Below are 16,380 nucleotides of genomic sequence, written 5' to 3'. Positions count from 1 at the left end.
AGCCAGGAATTTTGGGCCCCATGACAAAAAAAAAAAATCAAATTGGGCCCCCTCCTCTGTGCAGCTGTTGTGCAGTGCAGTTCACTATTTGATGCAAGATTAAAAGCCACCATAAAAATGTGCTAAAGGCCATTTTTATTGAACTTTTACTGCCCAAAACACGTAAAAACAAAGAGATATTTAATTTCATTATTATATTTGAAATATATATACTCAGTGATGATGGTTTAATAATTTTATATTGATGTTTACCTATTTTTTTGGGGCACCTGTCAGTCGTGGGCCCTTGGAATTGTCCTAACCACTGCCAATCAAACCCATATATTACTAAACTAATGACAGTCTGAGGAGAGGTATTTGATGCTCTTACAGATGTAATACCTCCAGTATATCCTACTGTGGCTCTATTAGGAGTAATACTTAAATGATTGAATTGGAGGTCTGAGAACTATCTTTTTAAATATATATTACTTGCAGCAGCCTTGAAGTGCATATTATTAGACAGCATGCTGTGACTCTGCACTTATCTGTCAACACTGCCCACTGCTGTCGGTGTCAGGACAGGCTTTGCTGGGTGTAAATTAAACACGTTATCCAGCTATCTTCCAAACACATTAAGGTCAGCTTCATCTGCTTCTCACCCATCGCTACACTCACCACAAGCGGCCCTGGGTGCCGATAATACAGCCGGGCTGCACGTCCAGAGTCTCGGCGACAGAGACGCGCACAGTGCGCCGCTTTCCAGGCGCAGCGCGCCGGCGGATGATCTGAGAGCAGCTCGCAGGGCTGCGTTTGCGAACATGGCGCACGGAATAGCACACAAGTTAGGAAATAAAAAACAAATCCACTATAAAGTGAAGAAAACGTGACAGATGATCAGTGCTCGACCCCTACATGAGGCTCGCCATGTTTGATTAGACCATACAAGCAGAGCGGAGGATAGGAGATGATCGTCTCCAAGGCTGTGCTGACAATCCCAGAGCACATCGATGAGATATCACATGTCATAAAAAGCACCAATGAACAGTCTTTGTTCCACTAATACTTTATTTGATCATTAAAGATGGCTCATTAAATGACAAAATCATAATATTACAGTATCAAAAAAGGCATGATTGGCTGTTATATTGGAGTTACAAGGAAAGAGAGGGATATAAAAACAATTCATAGCAATAAGTCAATGAATCTAATGCTCAAACAGTAATGCTTTATCATGTTAATGAATTAAATCAATGAATATGAATGATATCAAATTGTAGTGGCAGCATGCATTAGCCTGTACCAAATATAAAGTTAAATGGCAGAAGAGGCAGAGGAAAGAGAAGACCTGGAATAAAAATACAATATAACCAAAAGCAGAGTAAAGAAATATAGAGATTCTTTTATATCATACAGCTGAGTGCATGTATAAAGCAATTACACTTTGCCAAGAAGTGCCCCCACATCACCTGAAATCACCCCAGGCAGCTTTGTTGAGTGATGATGTTACGGCGTCTGTTTTCACTGAATAATTGTAGGTTACCCTGCTTCCATAAATCACATCTATTAGTTACAGAGAACAACCTTCTTTGGCAAGCGCAGTAGGTAAATACCAAATGCTGAGGTAAATATAGAGGTGAATAATAAGTCAGCAGGAAAAAAAAAACATTTGTTTTCTGTCCTTACAGAGTTTATTTTTATTCAAAGGAACTGTTTAAACTGTTTGACCCATGGCATAAAAAAAGTATTTTAGAGAATGTTTACTTGAACAGGTGACATATCTACAAAGTGCAGCAGGCTACAGACGAAGAATGGACATCATAATCATTAAATATCAAAGTGATTGTAGGATTAAATCTAGCGTGCATTTACAGCTGTCTATGCTGGATCAATTTATCACAATCGGCTCATTACACAAACTCAGACCTATACGAACATCTTGCAAAGCATTTACTCTTACAATCAGTGATTTACTTTTTAGTCATTTTGCATCTCATTCATGGCTAACGCTTGTAGAAAAGGAAAGTCGTCCCACAGAATGGCTGGGTCTGCGGCTTCTTCGGGGATACAATCATCGCACGGTCCAAAAAAACATTGCTCCCTTGGCATCCCATCAGTTTCCATATTCTGGTAGCACTTTGGACTGAAGGATTCCTCCATCTCCAAGAGGGGCTGTGTGGACTCAGAACGTAAGTAGACATGAGGCACATTAGGTGGAGGGCTGCTGAACTGACCAGAGAAGATCACGGTAGCATAAGGGACAGAGTCAGTGTTTGAACCAGAGTAACCCGGGAGGAAGGGTGAACCACAAATGGACTCTCCCAGGTCGCTCGTGTCCTCTGGGCTTCTTGACCACACGTCATCGTCGTCTTTACCTAGTTTTACCAGGATGTCCAGAAAACTAAGGTGGGACAGGTATATTGGATTGGGCTCATCACTGTCTGAGGCAAGATGGGTATCCTGCAAAAATAAAATAAACATCATCAACGTTTTTAATTATATATATATATATATAATATATATAATTAAAGTTAATAATGTGTTGCTTGTGTACACATCCTACAGACATAAAGCTGTTAACTTTGTCTGTAGGCTGTTGGAAGCTTGGGTAAGTAGTATATAGATGATTTATCATAGACTTTTTGCTGTAAACACATTTCTGCTGTAGCTGGAAGTTTGAGTAGAACACTGAGACTGCACCAAAACAGTAAAGTTACTGGTTATATACCCAAAACAACAGGCTGAGAGATGATAAAATGCACCAAAGAGCAGCTTATGGGGTTATTTCCACACCTGTGTTGATTCTGATGTCCATCTCTTGAGGCTGCTGTTGGCTGGATCTGGAACAGCTGGCCAGAAACGTCCCTTCAGTCTGCAAAAAAAAAAAAAGTTAAAAAGTTTCTAGGATGAAATGACATTCCAGTTTGACTGTTTCACACAGTGTTGCACTGATCTCACCTGCTGTGTTTGGAGAAACACATCATGACTATGAAGATAATCAGCATTGACAGTCCAACACCACATGCAGTTACAATCATCACAACAGAAACTGCATCTGAGAAGAGAGGAATGCATACTCTGAATGACATATCTCCCCGTGGGAATACACACACACACACACACACACACACACACACACACACACACACACACACACACACACCCTTGATCTCTCTGTGAAGTTTCTAAAAAGTCAATAAGATAATACTAACCGAAGGGCTCAACTTCAAAATGAAATGTTGTCCCGTTCAGGCTTCCACCAAATGTGGTAACCATCATGAAAGCGTCATACATAGCCACAGTGTTGAGGTCTTTCAGGACAACCCTCCTCTCTTCTGGGTCAGTGGCCACAACTGAAGGAAAAGTCAGACATCAAATAGCATCAAGTACATAACAAAAATGTTTTAGAACAGTAAAATGAAGGTGTTTTAACTACCTTTAACAGGATCCATAGCGCTCCAGTAGAAGATTTTGTAGCTCTGGATATTTCCATTCCTTTCGTCTAAAGCAAGTTCATCCCAGGTGAGCTCAACGTGGTACTGCCAGTTCTTGTTAATTTGTATTTTTGGAACCATCGATGGAGCTTAAATAAAAAGAAAGATCATCACAAGAGATTATTATACTATATACTATATACTATAGTGAGCTATTGATCTCATGATTTGAAGCCTTCGAGCCAAGAAAATAATGATTCATGTCTATCCACAAGAGGGCATTATTCCATCATCTATCAGCTCTTTCTGATGGATTGCTCAATATATATTTATATATATATTTTTTTTTACTCATGTGGCTTTTCCCACTTCTTCAAAGTTAAGGCTGCCCGACCCGCACACCTCTGCCAGCTCTTTGTGTGATCCTCTTTGTGTCTTTGGTGACTTACCCTTTTGTCTCGAGTAGGCATTAACAGTCTGAGGAAGTCCTATCCAATCCTTAAACCTAGGATACACAGAGATCCCATAGGGCTTGTAGGGCTCAATGCTGCCTATTGATGAGAGTGAAGAGGTTAGGTTATCAGCGCCCATAAGCTCCTAACAGTGTGTTCAGGCAGGTCGTGAAAGAAGACCTTGCATGAGAGCGAAATCTTGTGGTAAAGGATGAACTTCAGATTAGGAAAACCAAATGAAAGGTGAGGGAAATAAGAAGGACACGGATTTGAAAACTTGCAACACAAATACTATAAAACATACCGGATATAACAAGGCTTGTCTGGTTTCTGTCTGTTATTTCAAACTGGGTGAAAGAGAGTTCTGTTTCTAACAAAGGTCTCCATTCCACCACAAAATCAATGGGACTGGAAGAAACCAGGCTGCTCCACTGGACCAGTAGGGATCTGTCATCTTGAGGAATGACTGTGACATCTGATATCACTGTAGAACCTGCGCACACAAAACACATCATGCACATCGTGATGAGAGTGTATCATACCTTCTAAGCCACTTTCTAAACCTGTTTAAGCAGATTTAAAGATGTCAATCTTACTTCTGGGTAGGGTAATCCGAACTTCAGTAGGGTTGGATCTCCCTTCTGCATTTACAGCGCTCAGATAGACTTTCTTTGCTCTCTTAGGAAGCTGGATAGTACAGTAATTTGCCATCGTAGTGCACACCTGTCCCTTTTCACCTGACAGCTTTTGCAATGAGACAACGTATGACACATTTTGGCTGTTGGCACGGAATTGTTTTGATGGCTAAAGAAAAGAGGAAAAAAAAAGCGAGAAGATGTTTGAAAGGCAGACCTCACACGATCAACCAGAGCTATAACAGAAAATATATCAATTTGTGACAGGTGTCAAGCAACATGTGTGATGTGTGTACCTTCCAAAACAAGTGTATGGTAAGATGTTTGTCTTTTTGATTCCCTGATACCTTCATCCACCAGTCGAGGCGTCCAGTGGGAGCTGAAAAGAAAGAGACGGCTGTCAGGTTAGCGGCTCGTCAAAAGCCTTCTCACTCTTTAAAAAATAAAAAGTTTTCTATACAAGACAGGTCTATGGATTCACTGCCAGAAGTGTACAGCAGAACTCAATACATCAATTCAGCCTGGGCTATAGAGCAAAGCAATGGGAGATGTAGAACATGGCATTAGCATATATTGAAAAGACCACGAAATGGAAGAAAAGGCAATAGATTGGAAAATGTTGGAGTGACTAATTGTGTCACTCTGAATTGATCTAAGTCCTACCGCTCTCCAAGGTGACTCCAGATTGGCTGCTGCTCCACTCACTCCAGGGACTTTGCTGGTATCTCACTCTAATCTGGGCAAAATACTGAGTTCCATGGAGAAGGCGACACTGGTCCACAGGTCTGGTTGATCTAACCTGGTTTATCAAGATCTAAAATATGTCCGAGAGCACACAATCAAACTTCAGGCAGGCTATACCACTGTTTGGTTGTTTACAGCAACTCTATCAAAAATTAATCGGCTAACTTTTCCGTTGACATTGACACCAGAATGAATTGTACTCACTGGTTGTTCAGCTGACCGGCTGCTGTCAGCTGTCTGAAGACGGACTTCCAGGTTCAGTCGGGAGTTACGCATCCAGGCCTGTTGCTCTGATAATGTCCAGCTCAGCTTTAGGCAGCCGTACCTTTTGGGCATTGCTTGAATGTTCAGAATTGTTGGTGGGTCAAACTTAGCTGAAATAAAGCAAAGCAAACCCCTGTGTGAACTTGTGTTTTACTCATAATTCTTTTGTTTTCTAATATGTGAAGAAAAAGTTCACATCAGATTGAACCCAGTTTGTGCCTCTCAAGTACCAGAAGACTCCTTTAACTGGATTAGAACATCAACAACAACAACAAAACATTCTATCCACTTCAAAAAATATATATATATATATATACAATAATAATAATTAACCCATACTCAATTGATATCAAGGATATGTCCTTTAAAGCTACCTGGATAGGAAAAATAAATGACACAACTTTGGAAATGGATTAAATTGGACAGTGTATGGTGTACATAATATTTTCTGATCCTGCTGGTATTTCAGTGTTGACTTGAATGTGACGGGGTACATGGTGTATCTCTAAACTCCTATACCATTCTCACAAAGGTTTAAAAAGAAGATAATCTAAGTTGATGTAGCAGCGCCAGAGATATTGTTTTTTTGCATGCATTCTTCATCCTTGTCAAGATCAGGTAATCCAGTAATACACCCAAAGACCAGTAAATAGACTATGATGTGTAAAATAGGTGGAAATGCCCTTTAAAAATTGTTTAGGGGAAAATCTTAATGGCTGGTAAATGAGGCTACTGTCTAGAAACAATCAAATAAAACATTCAATAAAAGCATATTTTCTTTATTTTTCACCTGCACTGACAGGTTCCAAAGTGATAGGCACTGATGTTGCTTCTCCAAGGTCATTCACCGCCTTAACGTATATTTCGATTTCTGAGAACAGAACAAAGCCATCGCGTGGGATGGTATATTGGTGGACTCCTGGTGGCAGCTCGTAAGTGTTGTTCTCATTTAAATCCCTGAAATGAGGAAATCACAATGTGGGAAACACAGTTGTGAAACCTTGCATACATATTTTGTAAATGACACTTCACTCCCTGACACAAAAACAATGTTTGCTTTCTGGTAACTGTTTCAGTATGTTGACATTTAAAGGCAGAAGATTACCGTATCTTGGTGTGGAGGGTGTACTTTGTCAGCAGATGGGTTTCCTGCTGCCCGGGGTGCCACCTACAGGTCAGGGTGTTAGGAGTGGTGAGGTTTGTCTGGCAGCTGAGGTTCTGTGGTGGTTGTGGTGGATCTATAAATCAAACAACAATATTTGCATTGTAGTTTTATGGACTATCTACATCCATATTTTCCCACTGGAGTTACACTGTTAGAATAAGTTACACAAGTGGGAATTAATATCTATATTACACATGGTTGGGTTTATGAAATTGGTGTGTATGTTTGGATGTAACTAGTAAGGTAGTTGTTGTTTGAATGTTTAGTATTTGCATTCATTTGTATGCAATAATATGTATTTGTATGCCGCTTGTAGCTAAATCTGTTACATATACTTTATCAAAGTTTTTTTGTACTGGGTCGCTGACAAATACACCAAATAAGACTAAGAACAAAATAAATATCTAAAGAATTTCTGCACTTTTTGTTGTTTTCCATTCATGTTTGCAGGTTGTGAAATGTAGTAACCTTAATGAGGTAACTGGGCAAAGAAATTAATAAGAGCAGCTTCTTTTTGATGCGAGGTTTTAATCCTCTGATACAATCTTTGCTGCTTTAGCTATAAACTTCTAAAACGTGTATTCACCTATATGTCCATTAAAATGTGCCAGACCTCTTAGATCGGTGGACGAAACAACATTTCCTGTGTTGCTTTTCATTTGTGGGAGATGAACAAGTAATAAAAAGATGAATTTGATTATTACTGAACAAAAATGCACAATAAATTGAAATCTTTCTCACATCCAGCTCTGATGTCCACGCCTCCTACGACTAGAAGAGAAGAGGCCTGGACACAGCAGGTGAGGGATCCCCTGGTGTGATTGAAGCTCGGTATTACAACCTCGGAAACTCTGCCGCTCTCGTTGGCCACGGTGCTGCTGGGGAGGAAACGATTGTCGAGGCGCCACTGTATATGAACAGCTTGTCCAATGACCACAGGGCAGCTGTCTCTGATAATGCATGTTGCTGTTACAGGAGACCCCAAAGGCACCACTGGGCTGGACGTTTGGACCTTTGCGCACGGCTGTCTGTCATCCTCTAAATAATGAGAAAATCAATTTAAATGTGGCATGTTGAAGAGAATCTTAATTGTAAATGCTTTTATAAATTACTACTGTTGTAAAAGGCAAAGAAAGGAATAACAATTTTTCCTCACTACTGCTGGTTGAGTATTTCCATTTAGATTTGCTGTTTCATTCTGAGAGCAACACTCACCATTTCTGGCTCCATTCACAAATGCCACCAGCATGACAATCACTGACACCCGCGTTGATATCATGATGATAAAACCTGTAAATGAAATTTATTATTCTTAAATTACACATTTCATGGCCTATCTAAACAATATTTGAATTGCCATTCCTCCTGAGCGACATGCCCGCGTTGTGTTAGGTGAGCTATTTGAGAATGATAATATCTGTCGCTTCAAAATACATCATCGGCTAGTGTTTCAAGTGCTTGGTATGGCCGGGCTGATATGAGCAAGGATGTGATGATCTCCATAATGCATAATATTTCAATATGAACAGAATGCATCTACTGCTTTCCAATGCAGTAATGGAGAAAAATCTGCAGTGCTTCGTAGAGCATGTGTAGAACAAAGCACGTACACTGACATATGACGCACTCCTGACTGTAAAACTCCCTGACAGCTTGGGTCTACATTTACGCAACGTGATTACACAAAGGACGTGACATCTAAAGCTCTGCTAGCTGTTACAAAATGAAATTTAAATTCCCTGTAGATATAATAAATAAGTATGCTGGTGGTACACGCTGCACCCCTCTGTTATAGCATTCTATTAGAAGGATAAAACAGACAGGGAGATCGTAATTGCCAGTTGTTAGAAGGTAACCAGCCTTGTTGGGCATCCGTTCCGTTGCTGATTGGTCATGTATAATGAGCAGAAGAGCTTGTAAGCTAAGCAGATGGAAGCACTTCAGCATATTGTACTTATGATACCAAGTCAACAACCTGCCTCTCAAATCGGAGACTCACTCAGGACCTGACATTACAAGCATAGGTGTTATGAAAATTTATTTTGAGGACTGTGTTTTTGAAATACTCACCATTACAGAATCATAAGAGGTTAGAAGCTACTGAACTCTGGATGTCGACTCACAAAGCAACACCATCGAGGCCCAGACATGCCTTCACAGCATCATTGTGTCTCTCTATGCTGTATGGGAGGAAAGACAAAGCAGTTATTAGACTGGAATAAAGCCGAACATCTAGGCACATGTTATTATGAGGTGTTTCACGTGCAAGACATACTGTGGAATACATGTATTCACGTGGACACGTACGGTTCCTCATGTGAAATGGCATTATGTGCAATAAGCCGCACTTTTAGTCATTTCACAACATATTACACATACTGTGTGTACATGTACACTGTTCAAAAATCTATTGTGTTTGTGTCAGTGATTTATCAAACAAGAAACATGACATTTCTCTAGATTCCTGCTGATAAAAATGTGAGGATTTCCCACCCAAAGAATTTGTAAATTTAACACAGTTTAAAGCCATGTAAAGATGTCACTTTGGCCCCTGGGAAATTGTGCCAAACGTTTTAATGGAGCAAGCATTGATTAAAAAATAATCACATTTCTCGATCATTAAAAGAATCTTGAGTTATAGCATTACAAGCAAGGATAACAGATGAAGTGTGTCATTTCACGTATGGAATGAGGTACCATTAATTCATAATTATTTCATTTAAAAATAGCTTATTCACTACACTGGATACAATTAGCATTGCATTATATATGAGTGGTATTGATAATAATTTTAATCTGAGCTATATCAAATGTTACTAAGAACTCAGCAGGAAGGAAATCTCGTGTTATCTGATAGTGTGGGAGACGATTGTTTTTTTCCACCAGAGATAAATGTCACAATGTTCGCACAGATACATGTGGATACACGCACAGATATATACACAGTACCAGTAACTGAGACCACAGCATTTAGAAACTTCCTGTGGTCTTGTAACACTCAGTCTTGGTCTTGCCTGACTCACTCCTGGTGAGAAAAATTGAACAGTTGTTCCTCAGGCCAAAACATGTTGGCAACATCAACGTGTTTATTGTCAATAGGCTTCAACTTATACTTCAAAGGTGAAAATCTGAATAATTTGTTATTAGATTTCCAATAATTTTCAAGTATTTCTGGTATTGAATAACTCTACACCTTTGGGCAAAAGTGTTATGTCTGGACTGTCAAATTGCAAGCAACCACAACCAAGACGAGAAGGTCTTACTTTAATAATTTGTAACTATCACTCAAACTCACAGTCAAATCTCTGCCCTCAGTGCACAATAACCTACCATTTGGAGAAGTCTGCGCTAAAGTGATGTGAGAGAAATGGGATTTTCTCCCTGTTTCTTATCAATCGTGTGCATAAAGGCCTCCATTTCCCCCTTTGCTTTCCTTTTTAGAATTTCTGCTTACTAAAAGGTAATTGCCTGAGGCTCTGACAAAAGGACTAAAATCGAGAGAAAGAGAGGAGGAGAGAAGAGATATGCTATTAAATGTGGAGTGTATTTTGTCAACAAACACAATTTGACATGCTTAAAAAAAAACACACACACATAGTATAGAATAACGCTGGCTGTTTTCAGCGTATCGGCCAATTGTGTTCCTAATGCTTCCATGCAAATTATTTGGTATCTCAGTGAGTCATATCACTGTGCGTGGAGCTACAGCTACCGTATGTTTCCTTTCCCGTTGCTGTTGAGGGTTACAAAACGCCCACTTTCAGATTTGGCAATATCCTTGACAGAGTGCAATGATAAACTCGCCACCATTTCCACTTTTTGGTCTTATTTGTCACACTAGGCACCGTGCTTTGATTAAACGACTTGGAAAGTGTTAAATGAAACATATATATATAGTTTATATTTTGGAAACTTATTTGTCATACAGCAGTTTCTTTAACTTCAGACATAGTGACAATTTGGTGTCAGCAGTTGTAAAAGTCTAGAAAAGCTAAAAAGGAGGAAAGAAATCCGTTTCACATCCTCTTTTTGACATGGAAGACCAGAAGACCATTAACATGTTTTTCACACTTTAACACGGCAACACTGCTTCCATAGTGACAATGTCGTCATTTGCAACTCACACGAGAATTATTAAGATAAAGCTAAAAATAGCATTATATGTTTTCTATTTTAAAAAGTCTTTAATCAGTTTTAATTTGACACATTTTGAGAATGAAGTATCTTTACTTTAAAACGGGTTATCTTATCTTAGAATTCCTCTTTAAATAAACGTTTGAAGATCCTTTACATCTGTGGTATTTCATGTTTGTTTAAAAGAGAATGTGCTGGCATTATCAGGCAGAGAACTACAAAGGATGATAAATGGCACAAGTACAGTACAGAACAGCCAAAAAAATAAAAATAAAAAAATAAAAAAATTCTGATTAAGCGAGTGTTTTAAATAAAATTAAGCTGAGCGGTCTGTGAGTTGGATCGGGATGCAACTCTTCAGCCTGAACCTGTGTCATTCAGAAACAAGTTTTGTGAAGTTTTCCCTTTTCAATCTGGCGCAAGTATCAAAATGAAAGGACCAGCAAATCGCTTGATGTGAAGAAAAAAGAACATCCATCAGAGAGGCTTGCCACTCACCGCACAGCAGCTGCAGCAGACCCAGACAGACGAGAGGCTCTCATCAGCCCTGATAGCACTAGATGAAACAGTGTGGCTCAAAGCAGTTCAGACTGAAGGACATATATGTGTGTGTTAGTCAAGCAACAGCAACAGCAGCAACGACGTCCTTGTTTTGAGTTTGTGAAACTTCACTATTTTTCAGGAAGAAACACATGACTGATGGGGCCCAGTTATGGGAAGAAAAACGGGGTGTTTAAATTCTCGAAAGGAAAGGAGGTGTATACTTCAACTACAAATAATAAAATCTGAAACAACAATTCAATAATTCTTACACAATATATTACCTTTATGATTGCTGTGGTAATGAAAAACATTACAACTTAATTAAATGTCAATCTCTCGCCGGGTGAGGTGTGTTGTCTTTGCTTGTATGTGAGTACAGAGGTATTTCAACTTTATTTCATGATCTCTACCAAAAAGTTGTCAATAAGGAGGCTGTCAGTTCCCTACAATATGACCCCGGGGAGCCGTCTTGAAGAATGCAATAAATCTGCCTCAGACTGACCCCCCTGAGTCGAGTGTGACCTTTTTGAGTAGCAGATCTGCTGTATCACAGAGTCAGCCTCAAATCGCCGTCATCTCCCTTTCTGAGCCTGTCCAAGCCTTTGTCAGCATGGTAATAGAACAAGCTCTTAAATGGGATTGTAAACTGTGCCTTGACCCCCCAAGGGCACTCGAAACTACTTGCCATATCACGTTTATTAGCTTATTAAATTGTAAAATGATTCTCCGTCTGAGGCCTCATTTCAAGCGGTGCGCGAGGCGAGCCAGTGAGCTCACCCACTCAACTTTTAATCTAACAACGCTTGCATCCCTGCTCGGTCACTCCAGCCGCCCCTCAAAAAACATAACTGACGCAAACTGTTAATCAAGAGGCCGCTGGAGGAGGAATTAAACGCACGCAGCGGTGGGTTTTTGAATAGGAATCAACAGGAGGAAAGAAAAGCAGCCGCTAATTAAAAATACATTAACTGGTTATCATGCGTTGACATATTTTGCTTGATCTTTTTTCCTAATCAGTGGTAATGAACAAAGTGTTCTCCATCCACTGGGTATTACATGCTATGTTTCAGTGAGCAGTAAAATTAACTGAGCGCCCCGAAGCTAAGTTAAACCGATGAAGCTTCGCAAGGTTTGATTACTCCTCTTGTAACTGTACACTTTAGATTCTTATTCACATTAGAGATGTTAGAGATGTGACTAACCTCAAAGTAGTCACTGTTGGAAATATTCTCTTATATCTATCTGCTATTATAAAGAGAGAATTATGGTAGTTAAATGCAATCACTGCTGATCATGGACGCTTACATTCAAATCTGTATTTAAATCTAAAAATAATTTAGACCCAGTGCTGAAACAATGCTGTCCTACTACTCCACCCAGCCCTACAAGTCAAAATTGATACAAAAGGGTTTAACAGTAAAGCAAATTACAGGTTTTATGTTTTCAGAGATGTCGTACTCCCAAATCAGCCCTATAACCACAGAATAATGAGTAATAATGAATAATCACTGATGACAGACCTGCTAGAACTGTAAAGAAAGTGTTTTCTTGTATTGAAAGTACAATATACTTAGTACATCATGAGAATGAACCTTGTTGGAAAAATTGGGCCATCACAAACTTATTTTTGGACAAACAAAATTTGGACGACAGCCTGTTGAAAATCTCATGTGTAAATGTGTATCGGTATGACAGCATGACAAAGGGTAAACGGCTCATTACGTGTGACTGAAATAATCAGACATGACCTAAATGATCTAAAAACTGAGAGTGAAAGTACTTTGAGAAATAAATGGTCCGCTTACTTCAAATTTCAAAGAAATCCATCCAATAGTAGTCATAATATTTCACAAAAAAGACTCCAAAAATGTCAACTTCAGCCCGGCACTGGAGAAAAAAAGGAAGGCAATCTATTAAATAGGTGTTAAGATCTACAGACTTCTGAAAACTGTGCGTGTTCTGCAGCGACAGTTTGGGAAAATATGTGCTGTACGAGCTGCCTACACTATCAAAACTCCCAGATGGAGCCACCATATGTCCTGAAAGTGGCAATGTGGAAGGTGCATGTGCTTTACTTTGGTACTATCGCTGCTACAATCATAGAACGCGAATGCATGCTGTTTGCATATGTATCGAACAAAGTCTCCTGTTGTGTGTGTGTATTGCATTCGCACGACAGAGATGTGCGTGCATCAGTTATATAACGAGTTGTATTCCTCGTTGCTATTTGGCGTGTAACACTGATTCGAATTCTGCCATAATAACAATCATCTGTCATATTCAACTGTCAAACTAGACCATGCGTAATATGATTACACACATCTGACTTGTTGTACACTAAAATTGTGGCCTCTCTCCTGATGCTCATGGAGCTTGGTCGAGCGACTCGCTGAGAAACAGGAGAGAGAGAGAGAGAGAGAGAGAGAGAGGGTCAGACGAGCTCTGACTCACGCTCCTGCTCCTTACATGCACCCAATCCACTCCTATCTAGTACCTGTCACACGCTGGCTGCAAAATGGAATTGACTATTGATTTCCCCCTTACCACAGGTCAGTTGTGCTGGCAGGCTATAGTGGGCTCACTGAGAGCCTCGTGTGGGACAACAAGAGGAGAGGAGAGGAACACGAGGAGGAAGCATACACACTAGTAAACACACACACACACACACAAACGCACGAGCACAAATACACACTGTTATTAACTATCATTCTGCGGGACTGTGTGAAAGAAGACAATGAAGGTGGCTTTAAAAAGAGGTGTGTGCGTGTTGCATAACACACTCAGGACATAGGTGTAGGTTTTGTTCTTTAAAGGGAGAAAAAGTTAAATGAGGATCTGTGTGGGAGGTAGATTTGCAAAGTCAGATTTTGCTACACTGAAACAAAGCAACTTTTGCGGTGACACGTGACCCATTCGAGAAATCTGCTTGTGACACTCGTGCCGCAAACCGTAGACAGCTTGGCAGAGTGTTGCCACTCTGATTCATTTGAACACTCAGCAGCCTGAAGAAGTGAAACAATGCAATATTTCACAAGAAGGAAAGCAAACATTTTTTTTTTCTATTGTTTAGTAACCTGTCAGATTTATCCCCTTGGAGGGTCCCAAACCCCAACACTGAAAGAGAAAACAATGAAATAAGCAGATTTGTTAAACAGGTATTTATTAAAGCTCAAGTTTAATAAATACCTGTTCTCGAGTGTGGGTCTCAAGTGTTTTTTTTTTGTTTTTTTTTATTATCGGAAAACAGGAGGAAGTGGGCTTCACCACACTGTGGCAGCTTAGTTTACTTCTGGTACACACTAACATCATTTGACATTTACAGATGGTGAAATTTAAAACTGATGTTTGACAAAGGACAAAACACATTTTCCAAGTGACAAAGCACTTTCTTACATCTCAGAACAAGTTAGTTAGAGTGGTTTTGAGCTTAAACCCAAGGGTACAAGCTGGCAAACGGCATTTCCAACACCTCATGTGGTTGTCCTAGAAGAATATACGGCCATAAAAAAAAACACCTCTGTAGTGTTGGGGGAACTTATTCACCAAACTGGATGGGATGGTGGTGCTTTGGTTTTTAAACTCGGCTGGGGCCTTTTTGTGTGGAGTTTGCTTGTTCTCCTGTTGTTAGCCGGGTACTCCGGCTTCCAGAAACATGCACTCTATATTGGCCATAGTTGTGTCTGTTTGACTGTTATAATTTCACTTTAAATTATTCCACACCGTGCAATTACTTTACCCTGCGTTAATCATATTTACTGATATATATATATATACTGTATATATGTGCATTAGTACAGTAATGTGTGCATGTACAGTGGAGTTATTTCTGTGAAATGCATATCTGTATACTTGAAGGGTGTACATAGTGTATATGATTTTATTATATGTTCTATTTATTTTTTTCTAATTCAACTATATGTTAGATTCGTTCTATTTTTTTTCTTATTTATGAGTTTTTTTCTTATCCACCTTGTGTATTGTGAGCTGCTGTAAGTAGTGTGGGATCAATGAACTCTATCGTATCTTATGATGCTCATATTCAAACATTTAACTTTTTCAAGACATTCAGACCATTTATGAGAAAACCCCTCACCCTTTACACTTTCGCAGTCTAAAGGCAGCAACATGAGCAGCACAAGCTCCACTGACTACTAAGTTGAGTGGCACGACTTCCTTCTGCAGGCTCTATAAACTTTTAGTGTGTGTTGGTCTGTGGACAATGATCCAACTAACATCAAAACTAAACTGGTCCGTGGACCGTTTAGTTGAATTCTGTTGGGGATGGCACCGGGAGCACACAGGGAAGTGCCAGCATGTGAAACCAGACGACTTAAAACTTTATTTAATGAGACTGAAACAACTGATGGGAACCAGAGGGCTGTGACTGTGGCCCGAGTTTGAGTGGTCTGCAGTGTTATTTATCATTTAATGCTGCTCATTTCTAAATGTAGCCAGTATAGCTACTCACATGGCTCCAGGTCTATTTTACCAAAGCCTTTGTTCAGGGTTGAAAAGGAGTAAGAAGTACCTTAATGTTTTGTAGGCAAGCATAAACACCTTCATGTCGGCAGGCATGATAACATATATACACATGCCATTCCCAAAGCTAGGCTAGTGTGGTTTGCAGACCAAACTTCATATAAAATCAATAGTAATATAGGCAGCGAGGAACAGACTCTGTGAGCACAATAGCCTGATAGCTGTTCAATTTTTCTTTTTCTTTTGTCAAGGAGGTGCCAATTTAAGTCTTAGGGCCTTACCAGCTCACATTTCTATTATCTTGTCCTACAAAACAAGAGGACAAAATAGTAGCTTTTGTTGATTTGCTGAAATAAGTAACGGTATGAACAATATGTATAACTGTTCAGCCTCAAAACTTCAGCGTCAAAACCTTGTGATGTTTAAAAAAAAAAAGGTCCTCCTATATGCTATAGTAACTGTATTGTATGGTATGCGTTTTGGATTGCATTCAATTTCACTATAAATGTTATTCTGTCCACTCTGCACAAATAATTAATCCCTCAGCTTGT

At 39.6% G+C, this 16,380-nt stretch overlaps 2 protein-coding genes across 2 annotated transcripts in view; both read right to left on the bottom strand.

Annotated features, from left to right (window-relative positions):
- Nucleotides 1-961, bottom strand: part of mrps15 (mitochondrial ribosomal protein S15) — a 6,189-nt gene extending 5,228 nt beyond the window's left edge. Inside the window, exon 1 of the mRNA XM_010731626.3 lies at nucleotides 658-961. Within this exon, the coding sequence (XP_010729928.1) occupies nucleotides 658-802 (145 nt within the window). The 5' untranslated portion in view covers nucleotides 803-961. The remainder of the gene's footprint in view (nucleotides 1-657) is intronic.
- A 68-nt stretch (nucleotides 962-1,029) lies between these two features.
- LOC104919598 (colony stimulating factor 3 receptor) lies at nucleotides 1,030-11,468 on the bottom strand. Its single transcript, XM_019267150.2, has 17 exons — nucleotides 11,306-11,468; nucleotides 8,744-8,853; nucleotides 7,889-7,963; nucleotides 7,415-7,711; nucleotides 6,614-6,746; nucleotides 6,299-6,465; nucleotides 5,449-5,618; nucleotides 5,164-5,314; nucleotides 4,797-4,879; nucleotides 4,462-4,669; nucleotides 4,170-4,358; nucleotides 3,863-3,964; nucleotides 3,416-3,562; nucleotides 3,192-3,332; nucleotides 2,938-3,034; nucleotides 2,773-2,851; nucleotides 1,030-2,439 (listed from the first exon to the last, which is right to left on the bottom strand). Exons 3-17 carry the CDS (start codon nucleotides 7,950-7,952, stop codon nucleotides 1,957-1,959), a joined length of 2,511 nt encoding a protein of 836 aa, XP_019122695.2. The 5' UTR covers nucleotides 7,953-7,963; nucleotides 8,744-8,853; nucleotides 11,306-11,468; the 3' UTR covers nucleotides 1,030-1,956.
- Between the last annotated feature and the right edge of the window lie 4,912 nt (nucleotides 11,469-16,380).

The sequence above is a fragment of the Larimichthys crocea genome, chromosome XIII (genome assembly GCF_000972845.2).
Source record: "Larimichthys crocea isolate SSNF chromosome XIII, L_crocea_2.0, whole genome shotgun sequence".
Classification (NCBI taxonomy): Eukaryota; Metazoa; Chordata; class Actinopteri; family Sciaenidae; genus Larimichthys; species Larimichthys crocea.
The sequence above is the reverse complement of the archived record's forward strand: the minus strand, read 5'-3'. Positions and strand labels throughout refer to the sequence as shown.